The 17,853-nt window shown below is 34.7% G+C and overlaps 2 protein-coding genes across 16 annotated transcripts in view; both read left to right on the top strand.

The window, feature by feature from the left end:
• The window catches only part of LOC126766097 (putative uncharacterized protein DDB_G0282133), a 154,438-nt gene that overhangs the window by 2,107 nt on the left and 134,478 nt on the right, over positions 1-17,853 (top strand). For 6 of the 15 annotated variants that reach the window (XM_050483866.1, XM_050483865.1, XM_050483863.1 and 3 more), the window contains 2 exons: positions 1,172-1,218; positions 12,465-12,663. The exons of 5 other annotated variants lie outside the window; for them this stretch is intronic. In XM_050483866.1, coding sequence (XP_050339823.1) covers positions 12,621-12,663 — 43 coding nt within the window. In that variant the 5' untranslated portion in view covers positions 1,172-1,218; positions 12,465-12,620. The remainder of the gene's footprint in view (positions 1-1,171; positions 1,219-12,464; positions 12,664-17,853) is intronic. 4 more of the 15 variants (XM_050483867.1, XM_050483861.1, XM_050483878.1 and 1 more) reach the window with 2 other exon arrangements.
• Positions 2,435-3,014, top strand: LOC126766204 (uncharacterized). Its single transcript, XM_050484099.1, has 2 exons — positions 2,435-2,688; positions 2,767-3,014. The coding sequence occupies exons 1-2, from the start codon at positions 2,443-2,445 to the stop codon at positions 2,974-2,976; spliced, it is 456 nt and encodes a 151-aa protein (XP_050340056.1). The 5' UTR covers positions 2,435-2,442; the 3' UTR covers positions 2,977-3,014.

Raw genomic sequence — 17,853 nt, 5'->3', positions numbered from 1 at the left:
CGAAGTTATTACTGTCAACATTGACTTACATAAACTAGCTGCATAAATTTTTATAACCTGAAAAAATTTGAATCTGCTTATAGCATTTAATCGTTCTCCTTTGTCTGTTACAGGTCAATTCAAAAGACCCCGGCCTATCATAGCTAGGCAAATTTTTTGAAAAATTTGTTTATTTTAGTTCTCTTCAATTTATAGAACTTTTCCAATAGAAGTAGTTTATAGTAAGATTTGTCCATTTTCATTTCTTCATTCGATGGAATTGTCTACCTAGCGAGCATTATTTTCAAATCAAAAGCAACTCTAAACTCAGTTCATGGATTTTTGACATCGTTTTCATTGACTTGTGTCGCGGTGCACTGACTTAGTGAACCGGCACTTTATTTCTATTAATGCGGCCGTTTTTCGGTGATTTCGTGCTTCAAACGGTCCAATAATACTATGTAATAGTCGCTGTTGATAGTCATTCCGGACGCCATTACCTTGTCAGCCGGCTGTTGCGTTTTTTCGCACTTTGAGCGGGTAGTATAACAAGATAATACATTTTTTTGACGAACCACATTTTCCAATATGGACATTTTTTATGTATTACTCAAAGTTAGGCTTTATTGCCATGATCAAAAACTCCTTGGTTATTGCTTATTTTGCATGGATTCTTGAAGCAATTCGTTCAATATTCGCCTGACTTGCACTTTTTTGATTTCCATGAGTATTATAGTCTCATAAAATAACAAATAACAGGCAAAGTAGAAACCAAAATAGCCTAGATAAGGGGTTAGGTGTAGCCGAAAATATGAAAACACTACAATTTTAAATAATTTTTTCTTTTTGCCAGTAAATTATTTTATTTTATAAAAGTTGAAATATAGCTTCATTAAACAAAATTTTGACTTGATATATATATTTTTTTTAAGTAATGACTGTTTGTATTTATCCAGTTCTACGGTTGCTACCACTAATCCTTGGAAATTCATCTTAAATCAATTGGACATAAAACAAATGTTTTATAAATAAACAAATCATTGCCGGATTGAAACTTTTTTTAATTAACAAAACAGTGGTTTTAGGTTTTCGAGAAAAGAACTCATAGTTACTTGTTTGTAAAGAATGATAATTAAAAAAGTTCTTCGATATAATGCCTTATGTGTTTCTTTACATTTTTATATTCTTGTAGCTGTACAATCTTCATTGAAGTCTAACGAGCAGCTTTCGACTATAGCGGTAAGCAAATAGAAAAAACGTTGTTTAGAGAAAATTCTACTATCTGTCGGATTTATTTAAAATATGCAGAGAACATTTCTATGATATATATTATCGAACGCAACGATAAAAAAACATCGTTTTTTTCTACCTCTAGTTGCTGTACACAAATTTTGAATGCTCACTCATATATGAGGATATATAACTCTGTGCAAACATTTTTAAATACTTAACGGTGTTTATTATTTAACCTGACTGAGTCTATCAAAACTTCAATTTCAATTAAATAATTTTAATTCTTTTTCATTATTATGACAAACTTTCTGTGCATAACTACATTTTTGAGCCATATATTTCAAGTAACATTTTTGGAGTTATAAGCATTTTGCATTTGCGCTAGACTATGCAGTTTAGATCATTAGTTTTCATGGTAAAAAAATTAAATTTTTTTTTGCGAATTTATTTCTTAACTATAGATTGAGTAATTTTATTCGGACCTTTTGTACATTATTGGCCATACTTCTGACAATCTAGGGTAATTTTTCCATGCAAAAATGTAATGTCGGCAACACCCTGTGTGATGCTGGCAAGCAGAAACTAACTTCACATCTCGAGAAGTAGCGACAGTTGGCAAAATAAAGTTGGCGATTACAGTTGGCGAAGAAGATCAAACGCAGCTGATAATCTATTTTTCTATTTAATTAAATACCAATTAATTTTAAATTTTATAAATTATAAGCAACATTTTATATCTAATAAACATAATAATCACTTTTTACATGGGGGTTCAACCTTAAAACGTCTCAACGTTCAACTGCTCAAGCTAAAGCTCAACCTTTGAACGCATAAGTTGTAAGAATGATGCCCATATGCAGGTCGAGCAAAAAGAGGAAGGAAGTAGCAGAAAAAAATTTATTGGAAGCTGAAAAAGTTGATCCAGGGTTAGTAAAAGTTGATAGAGAGAACACGTTTTCTTTTAAGTTGATCGAAATGGAGAAAACAGCGGAAAAAGTCGAAATCCAGAACTCGAACGTGTGTGGTAATGGTATAAATTCAAGTGATCTGGTAGAGTTATTAAAAATGCTGAACTCAGGCAAAAACGTGTCAGTCGACCAATTCGAAAAAATTGTTCCAGAATATGATGGCGTGACAATTCCAATTGAAAAGTGGTTGGAAAACTTCAACGAGAATGTTGACGCATATGAGCTTTCCGAAAAGCAAAAATATGTAAATGCGAGGAATAAAATGAGGGGAACGGCAAAACTGTTCCTAGAAACAGTGAGTGTTTCAAACTTCGATTCATTGTGCGAAGCGCTCAAAGAAGAATTCGATATAAAGTTCAACAGTGCTGACATACATCAGAAGTTAATGCAAAGGCGAAAGAAGTACGACAAGAACTTTTACGAATATATTCTGCAAATGAGGACGCTGGCAGCACTTGGGTCGATAGAAGAAGGAGTAGTTATTCGCTACATTGTGGACGGAATAAAGGTGCGTGATGATCTGAAATATCCATTGTATAGTTCTAAAATATTTAAAGAACTAAAAGAGTGTTTCGGGATTATACAGCAAATGAGTTACAAGCAGAACAGCAGCGGCGCAGTACAAAAAGAAACTACACGAAGCTTGCGCAAAATGTTAAAGACGATGAGGGCGAAAATCGCGCAAAAAGTAGACATTGTTTCAATTGGAGGTCATCTACGCACATACGCGCAGAATGGAAGTCAGAAACAAAATGCTTTAAATGCAACGGCAGTGGTCACATCGCAAAAATTATGAATATCAGAAGAGAACGGTTCACATGCTAACGAGTGATAAACAAAGTAAGCTAATGCGAATTAGCAACAAGTACATTTCATATTTAATATACACAGGTGCAAATGTGTCACTTAAGAAACAATTTGTTTATGAAAAAAATTTTGGCAATCACAGCCTACAAAAAAGTTTTGCGAAATTGTATGGTTTGGGAAATATTGCGATTGCGGCGAAAGGTTCGTTATCGTTAGAAGTTGAAGTTGATAATATAAGAACTGAGCATGCATTTCTTGTCGTAGCTGATCATAATATAAACAACGAAGTTATTGTCGGATATGATTTCATTCAGCGTTTCCAATTAGAGGTTAATGTTAAGGGATATTTTTTCTCCGATAAGACAAATATACAAGAAGAGGTCGAATTAAAATGCGTATACAATATTATTGAATAGGTGCCAGAAATTGATGTACCACCTCAATATAGAAATGATGTTAATCAATTAATTAATGAATACAATCCTGTTAATCCGATTGAACATCCTATTCAGCTGAAATTAATACCAAAAGACGACTTTATTAATTTCAATTAAAGTCCGACCAGATTATCTGCAGCAGAGCGTGACGTTGTCAAGAGTCAAATGGACGAGTGGTTAAAACTTGGTACAGTTCATGAATCCAACGCAAACATAGCCAGTAAAGTTGTTCTTGCAAAGAAAAAAGATGGAAGTTATCGTGTTTGCATAGACTATTGTAAACTAACTGTTGTATTAAAAGATCGTTTCCCTGTTCCAATCATCGACGAAGTGATAGAGAAGAAGCAATCAGCGAAATTTTTTACGGTTATGGACCTCAAAAACGGGTTCTTTCATGTGCCGATTGAAAAAAGTAGTCAGAAATATATAGCATTTGTAACCAGAGAAGGTTTGTTTTAATTTGCTAAGGCACCGTTTGGATTTTGTAGCTCACCAGCAGTGTTCATGCGTTACGTAAACTATATTTTTCAGCAGATGATAAACGACGGTATCATGGAGTTATACATATGTAGACGATATTGTTGTTTTCGGTCAGAAGGTGCAAAGTTTCAGTGTGGAAATAAAATGGTACAAATGCAAGTTTCTAAAAGAGAAATTCGTTTTTTGGGTCATGAAATACATAATGGTAGTGTATGGCCTGGAAGAGATAAAATCAAAGCTGTTAAAAATTTTTTTGTATTTAAAAATATCAGAGGCGTCCAAGCTTTCTTAGGTTTGGCGGGATATTTTAGGAAGTTTATTCACAATTATGCCGTCATAGCTAGGTCATTAACACAGTTACTGAAGAAAGAGCTTGTTTCGAAAATTTTTAAGCAGAATGGTAAAACTCAACTTCATGTAGATGCATCGAAGTATGGGTTTGGTGCAACATTGGTACAAGAGCGTGAAGGGAAGTGGCATCCCATATTTTATGGGAGTCGGAAGACCTCAACTCAAGAAGAAAGGTTACATAGTTACTTTCTCGAAGTCAAAGCTGCGTATTTAGCAACGAAGAGGTTGCGTCACTATTTAATGGGAATTCAATTTGATTTAGTTACCAATTGTTCGGCGTTTAAGCAGACTGCCACGAAAAAACGATGTACCCCGAGAAGTGGTTCAATGGCTTATGTATCTACAAGATTTTCACTATAGTATTGAACATCGATCAGGAGAGAGAATGAAACACGTTGACAGCTTAAGTCGTTATCCGGTTATGGTTGTTACATCGCAGATACAAGTACAAATTCAAAAAGCGCAACAAAATGATGAGCACCTAAAATCGATAACAGCAATTCTCGACGATAAATCATACGCAGATTACGTCATGAAAAACGGAGTGTTATATAAGCAATGGAAGGTCAAGAGCTATTGGTAGTACCGAGAAATATGGAGAAAGAAATTATACGAAACGTACACAATTTTGGTCATATGAACTCGCAGAAGACGATGCATGCGATCCAATAAGACATTTTCATAGCACATTTAGAAAAGAAGGTGAAGCAGGACATATCAAACTGCGTTGAGTGCATAGTACACAATCGCAAAGCAGGAAGGCAGGAAGAATTTTTGCATTGCATAGATAAGGTAGATAAGGCAACTATCCTAGTCGATTATTTGGGTATCTTAGATTCTACGACAAAGGACTATAAGCATATTTTCGCTATAGTTAATAGTTTTTCTAAATTCGTTTGGCTATTTCCGACCAACGCAACAGACACTCAAGAGGTAATAAAGCATTTGAGTACATGGGTCACCATTTTTGGAAACCCGCATCGTATTATCAGCCATAAAGGCGCAGCATTTTTATCGAGTTTATGTAACGAATTTTGTAACGAAAATAAAATTGAGCATATAAAAATAGCAACAGACGTTCCTAGAGGCAATGGACAAATCGAACGAGTCAATAGAGTAATTATTTCTATGATGTCGAAGTTGTCGGCTAATAATCCAGCCAAGTGGTACCATTATACAGCTGTGGTACGAAAAGCTATTAACGCGCACGCTCACCCGCCAACAAAATTTACACCTTACGAAATTATGTTTGGAGTAAAGCTGAAAAGCGAAATGTCTAGTGACATTATAAAACTAATCCAAGAAGAATTTTTGGAGGTATTCCAAGAAGATCGTCGCACAATGAGAGAAAACGAAAACTCAGTACAGAATACCAAAAAGCAGATTTAGTCTCAATAAAAGTAGTTCAAATTTCAAATAAAAAGTTATCAAAAAAATGTAATAGAGATATGCTGTCGAAAAAGCAGCAGATTTTATGGGATCCAAGGTTACATCCACTAGTGCTGATAATATGAAGCTTTGGGCACATTTTGAGGTTGATGAAGATTTGTCATCAGAGACTGGTGACCGAATGTAATGTTGGCAACTCCCTGCGTGATGCTGGCAAGCAGCAACCAACTTCACATCTCGAGAAGTAGCGACAGTTGGCAAAATGCAGTTGGCGATTACAGTTGGCAAAATACAGTTGGCGAATACAGTTGTCGAATACAGTTGGCGAAGAAGATCAAACGCAGCTAATAATCTATTCTTCTATTTAATTAAATACCAATTCATTTTCACTTTAATAAACTATAAACAACATTTTATATCTAATAAACATAATTCACTTTTTACAAAACTATTGAAGCATAAGACGGTCACAGAGCTTCTCCCAGAACGTCTTGAGAAAAAAACACTTTACGGTGTTCACCATAACTCAGCTGGAAATTATCCGAAAATAAAAAACCAAGAAAAATAGTCAAATTATAATCAAATCTTCCCCCTTCGTTCTCTGATAATTTTTTTTCAATTAAAAATTTTTAATGGCCATTTAAAGTGAAAACTGCTTTTTTCCACTAAAAAAATCCGCCATTTTATGTGTGGAAATCACCCTTAATGTAAAAAAGAAAATTACTAAACGATGTGGTGGGGTATTTTATTTGTCAAAACTGTGTACAAAGTTTGAAATGAATCGGTCAGGCAGTTTTGAAATGACAGTGAACACGGACTTTGAAAAAGTAGTTTTGAGAAAAACGCGTCTAAAATTTATAAACTAAAAAAGTGGACAAAAAAATTACACTATATTGTCAAAAATATGCTCAATAATGTACAAAAGATCCGAATAAAATTACTCAATCCATATTTAAGAAATAAATTCGCAAAAAAAGTAATTTTTTACCATGAAAAAAATACTCCACATTGTCAAAATTGAGCATACAATAATGTACAAAAGGTCCGCAAAAATTGCTCACACCATATTTAAGAAATAAATTCGCAAAAAAAAAAGATTTTTTTTACCATGAAAACCCTACCCCCATCTTAATTTATCGTTGTTTTCGACAATTGCATGGTGCATTTAAAAAACGTATCTTTCTTTCAAGCGCGATGTAGGGGAACCCTTATAGAACGGAAGATAAGGATTATATTTTAAATTTACACAGCATCGCACCAAACATTTCTATCCGATGCTCAACAATCCTATGCCAGAGAAATAAAAAATAAATTTGAGGAAATTTGTTAGTGTACAATTCTTTGAACAAGATTCGAACATCTGAGAATATATGTATATATGTACTATATATGTACGTTTATACGTATTACACAAATACAAACAAAAGCATATCGTTACCTAAAATGTAAAATAACGTAACGGGAGTTCTTATAAGTTTGATGGGGAAAGAAAAGCGATAACAAATAGAAACAAGATTTGAATTTTTTATATTATTTCCCGATAACTTGTTTCGTCCACTATCCAAACTATCGAAAAATTACAAAAATATATTAATTTACAATAAAGCTATTTGAAATGTATTGAGTTTTTATTTTATTTTGTTTCTTTCAGATATGTTTTAGTAAAAACATAAATATTTCGCATTAACCAATCCACAATCACAGATTTAGAATTCATTCTTCTGGTTATTAAAGGAAGCTTAGTAAAAAACTCAAATGAATATAAAACGTACATATGTATATGTACATTAATGAAAACGTGATTATGCGTTTAGTTCGTCGATAGCAGTTGATCAGGGTTTAATTCATCCTAAACGATCAAGTTAAATATTTGTTGATACTCCGCCATTGCGCTTTTTTGGCGATGTTGCAAATTGGTAAATCGTTTATTTGCATGTTTAGTGGTAATTTGAGACAGAAATTGTATTTTGTTAAGAACGTTTTTCCTACGTCCACAAATTATCATACGCTATCGTTTTTATGCACTCAATTGTGATAGCAGTTGATCAGGGTTTAATTCATCCTAAACGATCAAGTTAAATATTTGTTGATACTCCGCCATTGCGCTTTTTTGGTGATGTTGCAAATTGGTAAATCGTTTATTTGCATGTTTAGTGGTAATTTGAGACAGAAATTGTATTTTGTTAAGAACGTTTTTCCTACGTCCACAAATTATCATACGCTATCTTTTTTATGCACTCAATTGTGACACATTTGACAGTTTCGCTAAATATTTCTGTATCATCCTCTTCGTAATTCGTGGTTAAATGCATCGCGCATTGAGCGATTTAGTGCTGTCTTGCCCAAACATGACACTTCTACATATATTTATCATCAATAAACACATATCTTCTATTATTATTAGTAACGGGGTTTTCAATAAGAAGGATTCAGCGTCTGTACTACTGCAAGCGTGCCCGTGTTGGCCCTGCAAAGAAAATCGAGTTACATACATAATGGCATTGAATGTACTTTCACAGGAATACAAAAATTCATTGATATCGCAAACCGTTCTTGTTAAAAAAAAAACTTTTGTAGCGTTCTTATTGATATACCCACACTTAAAGTTGAGGCCACTGACTCCGAATTTCGGTAGTAAATTTTAATCGTTTGGCTCTTTGTTGTATCTTACCATGATAAAATGTCAAACCTTACTTAAGAGAAATGTCAAAAGAGCGGGAAAAATATAGCGTCGTTTCTGTCCCTATCGGTCTACTTTTGTAGTGCCCTCTTGAAAAACTACATATATATCTCATTGTAAAGTTTTGCATGAATTTGTAGTGTAGGGTTCAGAATTTGACAATGCACATGATGTAACACATCTTCCGACATGCAATGCCTTAGTTCATCCATAAATCTTCCGAATTCAAAGGGAAATATGTTGATATTAGATTTGCAAACAATGTTTGAGTTCGATGCGGCGATGAAGATAAAACGGAATCCGTGGGCGTGATATCCCAATATAAATCGTTCTCGAATAACTATTGTAGTTGACACCAAATAAAAATATTAGTCCACCCATTGACATCTAGATTTTTCTTTTCTTCAAAACATTTTTCTTAACATTCCAAACATTATTCTAATATATACCGGTTGTGTTATGTCGCAAGGTGCTTCTTCTTATAATACCAAAAAACCACAATTTCAAAAAAAATTTTTGTTTAATGAATTTTTTGTCTACATTTTTACTGATTTTGTGGTTTTAGCAACAATTCGTATTCAGTTATCTCATTATCAGCGTGCCCAATCAGTTCAACCGGTCTCGAGTTTTAGAACTAAAGAACAACCTATATACCATATACCAGGTTGTTCAATAAGTTTTGTGGTTCGATAAGAGAGGACATTGCTACTAGCCCAATTTTTTTTTGGTTTTGTTGGTACACTATGAACGTATGTGAAGTTCCATTTCAATCTGTCAATTCATTCTTTGTTTACAAGCCATTTAGTGTCGCCGTGTCACAGTATTTTTTTACAATGGAAAAAATTTAATATCGTGCAGTGATAAAATTCTTATTTTTGGAAGGTGTAGCACCAAAAGAAATTCACGAACGAATGTTAAAAGTGTATAATGATTGTTCACCTACAATTAAAACAGTAGAAAAATGGGTCACTGAATTTAAGCGTGGTCGTACAAGCCTTGAAGACGATCCACGTGAAGAACGTCCAAAAAGCGCATCAACACCAGAAATCATATCCAAAATACAGGATATGGATATGGTACGAAATAAGTCCCACTTTTAAAAACGAAATAAGTCCCACCAAAAATTGCTTAAAAAAAAATAAATAACTCCCACGAAATAAGTCCCACTTTTGAAAACGAATTAAGTCCCACCAAAATGAAATGATTTAAAAATTTAGTTGAAATGAAATAGCTCCCACTCAAAATGAAATAACTTCCCCGTGAATAATATATTTCTTAAATGAAATAAGTCCCACTTTCATAAACGAAATAAGTTCCACTTTTTCACTGTTTAATGCGATTTCAAATAAGAAGTATTTGGCTCTTCGAAAAAACACACGTCGAATAATATGAATAATCAAAGCAGAGGAATAATAAAGAAAAATCGTATGCAAGCTTGCAGAAGGCTTCTTAATGGAATGGATATTAGGAATTTTGATGGTGTTCCAGAATTTATTATTAATTCTTTTTTCGGTCAAGGAACGTATAGAGAACGTCTACTAGTAACAACGTTTGGATTCGTAAATGGATTAAGTACAGATCAATTGTTCTTATTATTAAGATGGAAACCGTTTCGGAAGGACCATCAGATTAAAATTATGGACCTTTATAAATGGCTTGAGGATCCAGTGCATGGTAGACGGTATTATAGTTTTAACGTGGCATTGGGATTAGTTGTATTTTGTAATGGTGATATTAGAAAACATGGAACACGAATTCCAATTTCCTACCAAAAATATAATAAAACACATACATACGTAATTACGTCGTAATTTTTTAATGTTGTTTTTCCAGTAGTTAAGTTCGGTACCTATTTGTACACATTTCTTTAAAGTTTTTTTATTATAGTAAGTATAAAGTAATTAATAACAAATAAAGGAGAGCCATGAGAGATAAGGACAAAAAGTTATGGTTGTCCCTTTTACGAAATGTCCAATATATAACTTTTTGCATAAGAAAAAAATGAGAAATCAAGCCATAATGACCTTATACTCGTATTTTATGGCTCTATCCCTCCATAAAAAAATCATTTATTTATCAGGTAAATATTTGAAGGGTTTCATGAACTTCTGCACGACAGAATGGACATACTAGTTTACTGGTTTGATCAATTTTGTGAGTTTGCATTGTAAGACAGCATTCACTGCAAATTTTCAAGTGCTTACAAGGAAAAATAAGATATTTGGCTGCTTTATATATATTATATACACATATTATTATCAATTGTATTCTGGTTGGTTTCAATATGGTTTAACGACTCGTCTTCAAAGTCCTCTTCCAAATATGATAATTCTTCAAAAAGATCTTCATCAGCCTCCATTTGTACAATTAAATTATTTTTTGATAACACCAGTTGGTCAAGGAATTTAGAAGGAGTTATATTACCTTGTAAGAGATCATTCTTGAATTTCGAAATCATATCTGCTTTCAAAACACAGGGCTTTTTAATACGCTTTTTTCCCACACTACCATTGGTATTCATCAATAGTTCAAATTTTCTTACTTTTTCAAATTCTTGCATCTGTAAAAATGCTACAAATTTGAAAAAAGTAGCCTTCTGTGGAATGATTTTTCCTATGACGCTATTGTAAGCTTCTATTGCAGACGTAGTGCGGATTTCAGAATCGAAAACTGAAAAGTTATGTGGACCGATCTGTAATAATGAAATCATAACACCTTTTTGTAAATATTCTGTAACAGGGAATATTGTACCTTTTGCATCCATTGATTCTCAAAATATTTTATAAATAATTTGAATCTATCTAAAGCGTTCAATTTTCCTAAATCTTCGGTTAGTAGTTGGAAGACGCTTCTTTATTTTGCCGAATATATTGAGCGAGCCTTTTGTCCTTCATGGTTATGAATCGACGCAATGCCTGGCAATAATGGAAGCAGCAACCAAATATTTTTGAATCAGGGAAACTTTTTTCAATTGCGCTTCTCAATCCTGTTTTATAATCTGTTATAAAAGTTGCTTGTGACAGATCAATAATGATCCTTTGTATATAACTTAATAAATGCTGATATGCTTTTAGGGACTTTTTGTCATCAGTACGAAAAGAAAGGGGAATACCTAAAATAGAAAAAAAAATATATATCGATATGTATACATAATATAAATCTATATATAGTTATGAATGGAATAAAATACCGAACCAAATTATTTAAAAATTTTAGTTCTTTGTACAGAGCCTCTTGATTATCGTGATTGTGCGCTTTATAATTTTTTGCTTTAGTGCACTCGCTGCCAAATAACATTATTCGTGATGGACAATCCTTTACATAACAAACATAAAAATGTTTTTCTAATTTAGTGCACTTTTTAATATATAATTGTTTCTCTAAAAAAATATAAAGAAGCTTGCTGTTATTCCTCTTCCCTGCAATTATTTCGTATGTCGTCACACTCATGTTCACTATTGAAATTCACAAACTTAACTAATCAATATAATGATAAGGTCTTGTAAACTTGCACACTTAACAACAAATTTGAAACAATACCATTCATTTCGTAAAGAGCAAGAAGTAACGGAACTTTTCGAAAGCATATTCTACAATACAATAATTTTTTTTTAAAAAGCAACAAAAAGAACACTATGAAATTCAATGAGAAACAAAGTGAAGAGCAACAAATAACGGCAAAAATTATTAAGCATTCACTTAAAATGCAAAATTATGAAAATGAAATAAGTCCCACTTAAAACGAACTCCCACTTTACAAAACGAATTTATTCCCACTCAAAACGAAATAAGTCCCACTTAAAATAAAAACGCGTAACGAAATAAGTCCCACCAATTGACGAAATAAGTCCTACTTTTAAAAACGAAATAACTCCCACTTTCGAAATAGCAATTTTTGGTGGGACTTATTTCGTTTTTAAAAGTGGGACTTATTTCGTGGGAGTTATTTCATAGACCCGATCCTGAATCAAAACAAGAGGCTAAGAGTGATGTCGAACCTGGTTGTTCGGCTTCGAAACGAGTTCGTGTCCCGAAATCGGTAAAGTAGTTTATGGCATCAGTTTTTGGGGATGCGAGAGAAATTTTCTTTGTGGATTACTTGCAAACTGATAAAACAATTAATTTAGAATATTATTGCAGGAAAAATTCGTGAAAAAAGACCCGGTTTTCATCAGGACAATGCACCGTGTCACAATAGCATTTTGACAATGGCTAAAATTCATAAATTAAAGTTCGAATTGTTGGAGCATACACCGTATTCACCTGATTTGTTTCCAGAACTCAAAATATATATGCATGACAAGCGCTTTTAATCAGTCAATCTGGATTCTCACTTCAGGTATGGGATTCACAGATTGGAGGATCGTTGGAGCAAGTGTACTAACGTTCAGGGAGATTTTACTGAATAATAAAGTGTATTTTGAATCATAAAATTGTGTTTTTCGTATCAAACGACAAAACTTATAGAACAACGTGGAATATTTCCTTATATTTATTTTTACAATACCGAAAAAATCAATAAACACCTCTGTTTTATTCGTAATTTACACAACAATAAATATAACTTCGCTTGCGCCGAAGCTAGAACACCTTTCACAAATAAAAAAGTTTCGTTCGTATGGCAGCTATATGCTATATACCTCACATTTATCTCGATTAGTTTTAGATGTTATAAAAAACCATTAAGTGAACAAAACTGTTATACTCTATAGCGACATGTTGTTGACTAATGGATTTTATCGATATTTTTACTATGTCCCATAATCTCCAGTGGTTAGAGAAACATTTTTGTGTTCATTCATGAAATCTTCAATATAATTGATGAGCAGAAAACAATTATAAACAAGTCAGGTAGGGCTAATTTCGGGTGAAACCGAACAATTTATACTCTTGAAACTTGCAAAAATCAAAGCCATGGAAATACTTTAAGGTGTAAACCCAATGATATAGAGTAAAGTCAGCGGGATATTCGAAAATCCTGATATAAGTTATGTTGCGGCTAGGCCAAGTTTTCTCTCAAATTTATCTATTATGACCTTGCTGGCAACTCTGCTTTGTAAAGGAGTGAGTAATTGTGCGTGCTAAAAAAAATTGAATCATTTTCATGAAAGAACGCAGAAAATTAACAAAATCTGCTCATCAATCCGGAGAATCCAAAGCGCGGTCAGGGATAAAAGAATGCTCAACTTATTCCAGTGGGAGAGCGCCTCAAAATTAGCTATTTTTATACTCTCGCAACAAAGTTGCTAAGGAGAGTATTATAGTTTTGTTCACATAACGGTTGTTTGTAAGTCCTAAAACTAAAAGAGTCAGATATAGGGTTATATATACCAAAGTGATCAGGGTGACGAGTAGAGTTGAAATCCGGATGTCTGTCTGTCCGTCTGTCCGTCTGTCCGCCCGTCCGTGCAAGCTGTAACTTGAGTAAAAATTGAGATATCATGATGAAACTTGATACACATATTTCTTGGCTCCATAAGAAGGTTAAGTTCGTAGATGGGCAAAATCGGCCCACTGCCACGCCCACAAAATGGCGAAAACCGAAAACCTATAAAGTGTCATAACTAAGCCATAAATAAAGATATTAAAGTGAAATTTGACACAAAGGATTGCATTAGGGAGGGGCATATTTGGACGCATTTTTTATGGAAAAGTGGGCGTGGCCCCGCCCCCTACTAAGTTTTTTGTACATATCTCGGAAACTAACATAGCTATGTCAACCAAGCTCTATAGAGTCGTTTCCTTCAGGCATTTCCATATACAGTTCAAAAATGGAAGAAATCGGATAATAACCACGCCCACCTCCCATACAAAGGTTATGTTGAAAATCACTAAAAGTGCGTTAACCGATTAAAAAAAAACGTCAGAAACACTAAATTTTACGGAAGAAATGGCAGAAGGAAGCTGCACCCAGGCTTTTTTTTAAATAGAAAATGGGCGTGGCGTCGCCCATTTATGGACCAAAAACCATATCTCAGGAACTACTCAACCGATTTCAGTGAAATTCGGTATATAATATTTTCTTAACACCCTGATGACATGTAAAAAATATGGGTGAAATCGGCTCACAACCACGCCTTCTTCCAATATAAGGCTATTTTGAATTCCATCTGATGCCTTCTCTGTATAATATATACATACATTAGGAACCAATGATGATAGCGGAATAAAACTTTACACAAATACGGTATTTGAAAAATATGTAAATGACGGATAATGAAATCTCTATTATCACTTTATCATGCGAGAGTATAAAATGTTCGGTGACACCCGAACTTAGACCTTCCTTACTTGTTATATATAAAAATGAATCGCAAAATGTGTTGCTAAGCGCATAACTTAACAACACCTGGACCAATTTTGCCATTTTTTTTTTAAATGTTCGTTGAGGTTCATGGATAGTTTTTACGGCAAAAAAATTCGAATATTTGCCGGAAAACCCCTAAAAGCAGCCCTTTTTTTCCATACAAACGAATGAATGATTGTTTGTTAGTAACGCTAAGAGAACGTCTGCATCAATATTGTTGAAATTTTCAGAGGTTGTTCGTTGTGGATGTACTTTTCATGAGGAAAAGTCGGAAAATTGGATCATTCCAAAAAGTTACTTTTTTCCATACACATTTTTTCAATTTTTGTTTGTTTTGTTTTTTCAATATTTTGATATGTAAATTATTTGAATCGTTCAATTTCGGTCGCTTGCTTTTTTATTCCGGCTATTCAAAAGAAAAATTATTGAAAATTATTCAGTGAAAACTGTACGTGAGTTTCACACAAAGTGATCAATTGCGAAGAGGTCGCCCTAATATCGGTCGGCATTCTTTTTGCCTCCAACGTATGGCAGCCCAAGGCAAGGCAAGGTAAGAAGTACTCCCAGGATGCGGTGACATACGTGCGGAATTATGGATCGCGGTCAATCAGCAAGCGATCGTCACGATGTCACAGCTTGACTTTTCAAGCCACAGTTACAATGTTTGATGGACTTTTTCTTGAAGCAACGTATGTGTGGTGCTGTTAGATGCTAGATGTACTCTGTTGAGTGGCGAAAGAGAGGTTTGCCGCACGCACAAATTCCTTTTTGGATAGTGGTTACACCAGATCAAATTGATGAAATCATTTCTGCTGAAATTCCTGATGCAGAGAAAGATCCAGAATTATACAAAGTGATGAAAACCAATATGGTTCATGGACCTTGTGGACACCAAAATCCCACCTCGGTTTGTATGCCTGACAATAAATGCACCAAACACTATTCACGTGCTTTTCTTCCGGAAACACAAACTAGAAATGATGGATATCCACTCTATCGGCGTCGCCCACCAGACGACAATGGCAGAACATTCAGCATTCGATTTAGAATAGTGAATATCGAAGTTGACAACACACGGTTCGTACTATATTCACCATTATTATCTAATTCACATTCAATAGTTTGGTGTAATCGATAAAATACGTTTGTAATTACGTCACCAAAGGAAGCAACATGGCGGTTATTGGTCTTGAACGATAAAGTCGATACGTGAACTGCAATAAAGCGCTTTGAAGGATATTTACTTTTGCAATTCATGAACGTTTTCCGACTGTTATGCGTCTCGCAGTTTTTTTGGAGAATGGCCAAAGAGTGTATTTCAACCGAGAGAATACAATACAGCCAGTGGAAAAACCGCCAGCAACAAAATTAACATTTACGAGTTTTTTCTCAACTTTCGTCAGTGATCCGTTTGCGAGAACATTGCTCTATTCGGAAATACTTTGACATATATGGAATGCATCGTCGAAGAAATAGTTACGCAGAAAGCAAGGCCAACCAGTAAATGGACATCCAGGTGTGTTATCAACTAATGCATTAGGACGAATTTACACAGTCCAGCCGAAAAACGACGATTGTTTCTACCTTCGGTTGCTATTGATTAATGTACGCGGTTCAACTTCATTTGAGTCATTGCGTATTGTGAATGGTACGGTGTGTACAAGTTTTGGAGAAGTAAGCCAGCAATTACAAATGCTGGCACATGTTAATCACTGAAATGTAAATGAAGTTCGTACACTTTTCGCGGTAATCATTTCGACATATCAGCCTTCAAATCCGCGTCAATTATGCGATGCGAACACAAAGGACATTGCCGAAGACATTTTACATCGTCTTCGCTAAAAATTGGAAATGGTGGGGTGAGCTAGTAGTACTATATATGTATACTCGTATACATTTATAAATTCTATTTTCTAATTTTGGTTAAAGAATGAAGTTTAATGCTGTTTTCAAAAGATTTGATTATATCTTCTTGATATAAATAAATGTGCTATATATTTTTAAGCGTTTTAGTTAACTTATTCATGGACAAATTGGAAATTATATTTGATAATGGGTGGACCAAAACACAAAAATTTTTCATTGTAAGATAAATCAAGAGATAATTATAATACCCATATTTTCTATACTTTAAGTATAAATTTGTTTAATCACAAGCAACATACACGTTTTATATGTCAGAATTTAGCTATACGCCGGCGATCATGAATCTTACCCGTTCCCAAATGGAATGTTTGTCTAGGAATGTGAGTATGGTTTTGTTTGCTCTAAGCGATTTAGTCAGTTTTTCTGCAACTCTGTACATAAAAAAAATACCATATTATTTTTGAATTCTAAACTAATGGGGTCATGTGTAGAAGTTCACGCAAGTGAGGAAAGTTCTCTGATCGCCATTCACTTGGGAGTGACCAGAAACGATTCTTTTACATATGACTCAAGCAGCTCACGACTTCCGGTCTTTGACCAAGTATCCTCTGGGTAGCCTAAGAACATCCGTTCGAAGGTGAGCTAAAGTGAGAAGGCGAAACACCCCTGCATAGGGTTGTGCGCTGGGTTTGGGACCCGCCACGTAAAAAGCTCACCCCAATGAAAAACCAACAGCAGCCTCGGATGAGAGACCCCCCTTTTGATGACGACCATGGCAAACGAAAGAAGGACTACGAATTAAGGGCATGCACCTGGAATGTCCGGTCCCTTAATTGGGAAGGTGCCGCTGCCCAGCTGGTTGATGTCCTCGTAAAAACAAAGGCTGACATCACCGCCGTCCAAGAAATGCGATGGACGGGACAAGGACAGAGACGAGTAGGTCCTTGTGACATTTACTACAGTGGCCATATAAAGGAGCGCAAGTTTGGTGGTGGATTCGTGGTGGGAGAGAGACTCCGTCGCCGAGTACTATCATTCACTCCGGTGAATGAACGTCTAGCCACAATCCGCATCAAAGCGAGGTTCTTCAACATATCGCTGATCTGCAGCCCACGCCCGACGGATTAAAGGACGATGGGACCAAAAATTTTTATGAGTGCTTGGGAAACCCCAAAAAGATGCCCCCCACATTAAAAAAGTGCTTGGCGACCTTTAACGCCAGGGTGGGCAAAGAAGGTATCTTTTTTGCACTACGGTCGGGGAAATTCAGCCTCCACGAGGGAAAAATCCCCCCAAAGGGGTTTAGGTTTATCGACTTCAAGGGGGGAAAAAATGGTTATTTTGTAGTACTGATTC

This window comes from Bactrocera neohumeralis, unplaced genomic scaffold (assembly GCF_024586455.1).
Source record: "Bactrocera neohumeralis isolate Rockhampton unplaced genomic scaffold, APGP_CSIRO_Bneo_wtdbg2-racon-allhic-juicebox.fasta_v2 cluster11, whole genome shotgun sequence".
NCBI lineage: Eukaryota > Metazoa > Arthropoda > Insecta > Diptera > Tephritidae > Bactrocera > Bactrocera neohumeralis.
The sequence above is the reverse complement of the archived record's forward strand: the minus strand, read 5'-3'. Positions and strand labels throughout refer to the sequence as shown.

Excerpts from the sequence above, each read along its gene's own strand:
- LOC126766204 (XM_050484099.1), top strand. The coding sequence starts at position 2,443 with ATGAGGGGAACGGCAAAACTGTTCCTAGAAACAGTGAGTGTTTCAAAC. Across the intron at positions 2,689-2,766 it reads ACATTGTGGACGGAATAAAG|CAAATGAGTTACAAGCAGAA; the intron begins GTGCGTGATGAT and ends GGGATTATACAG.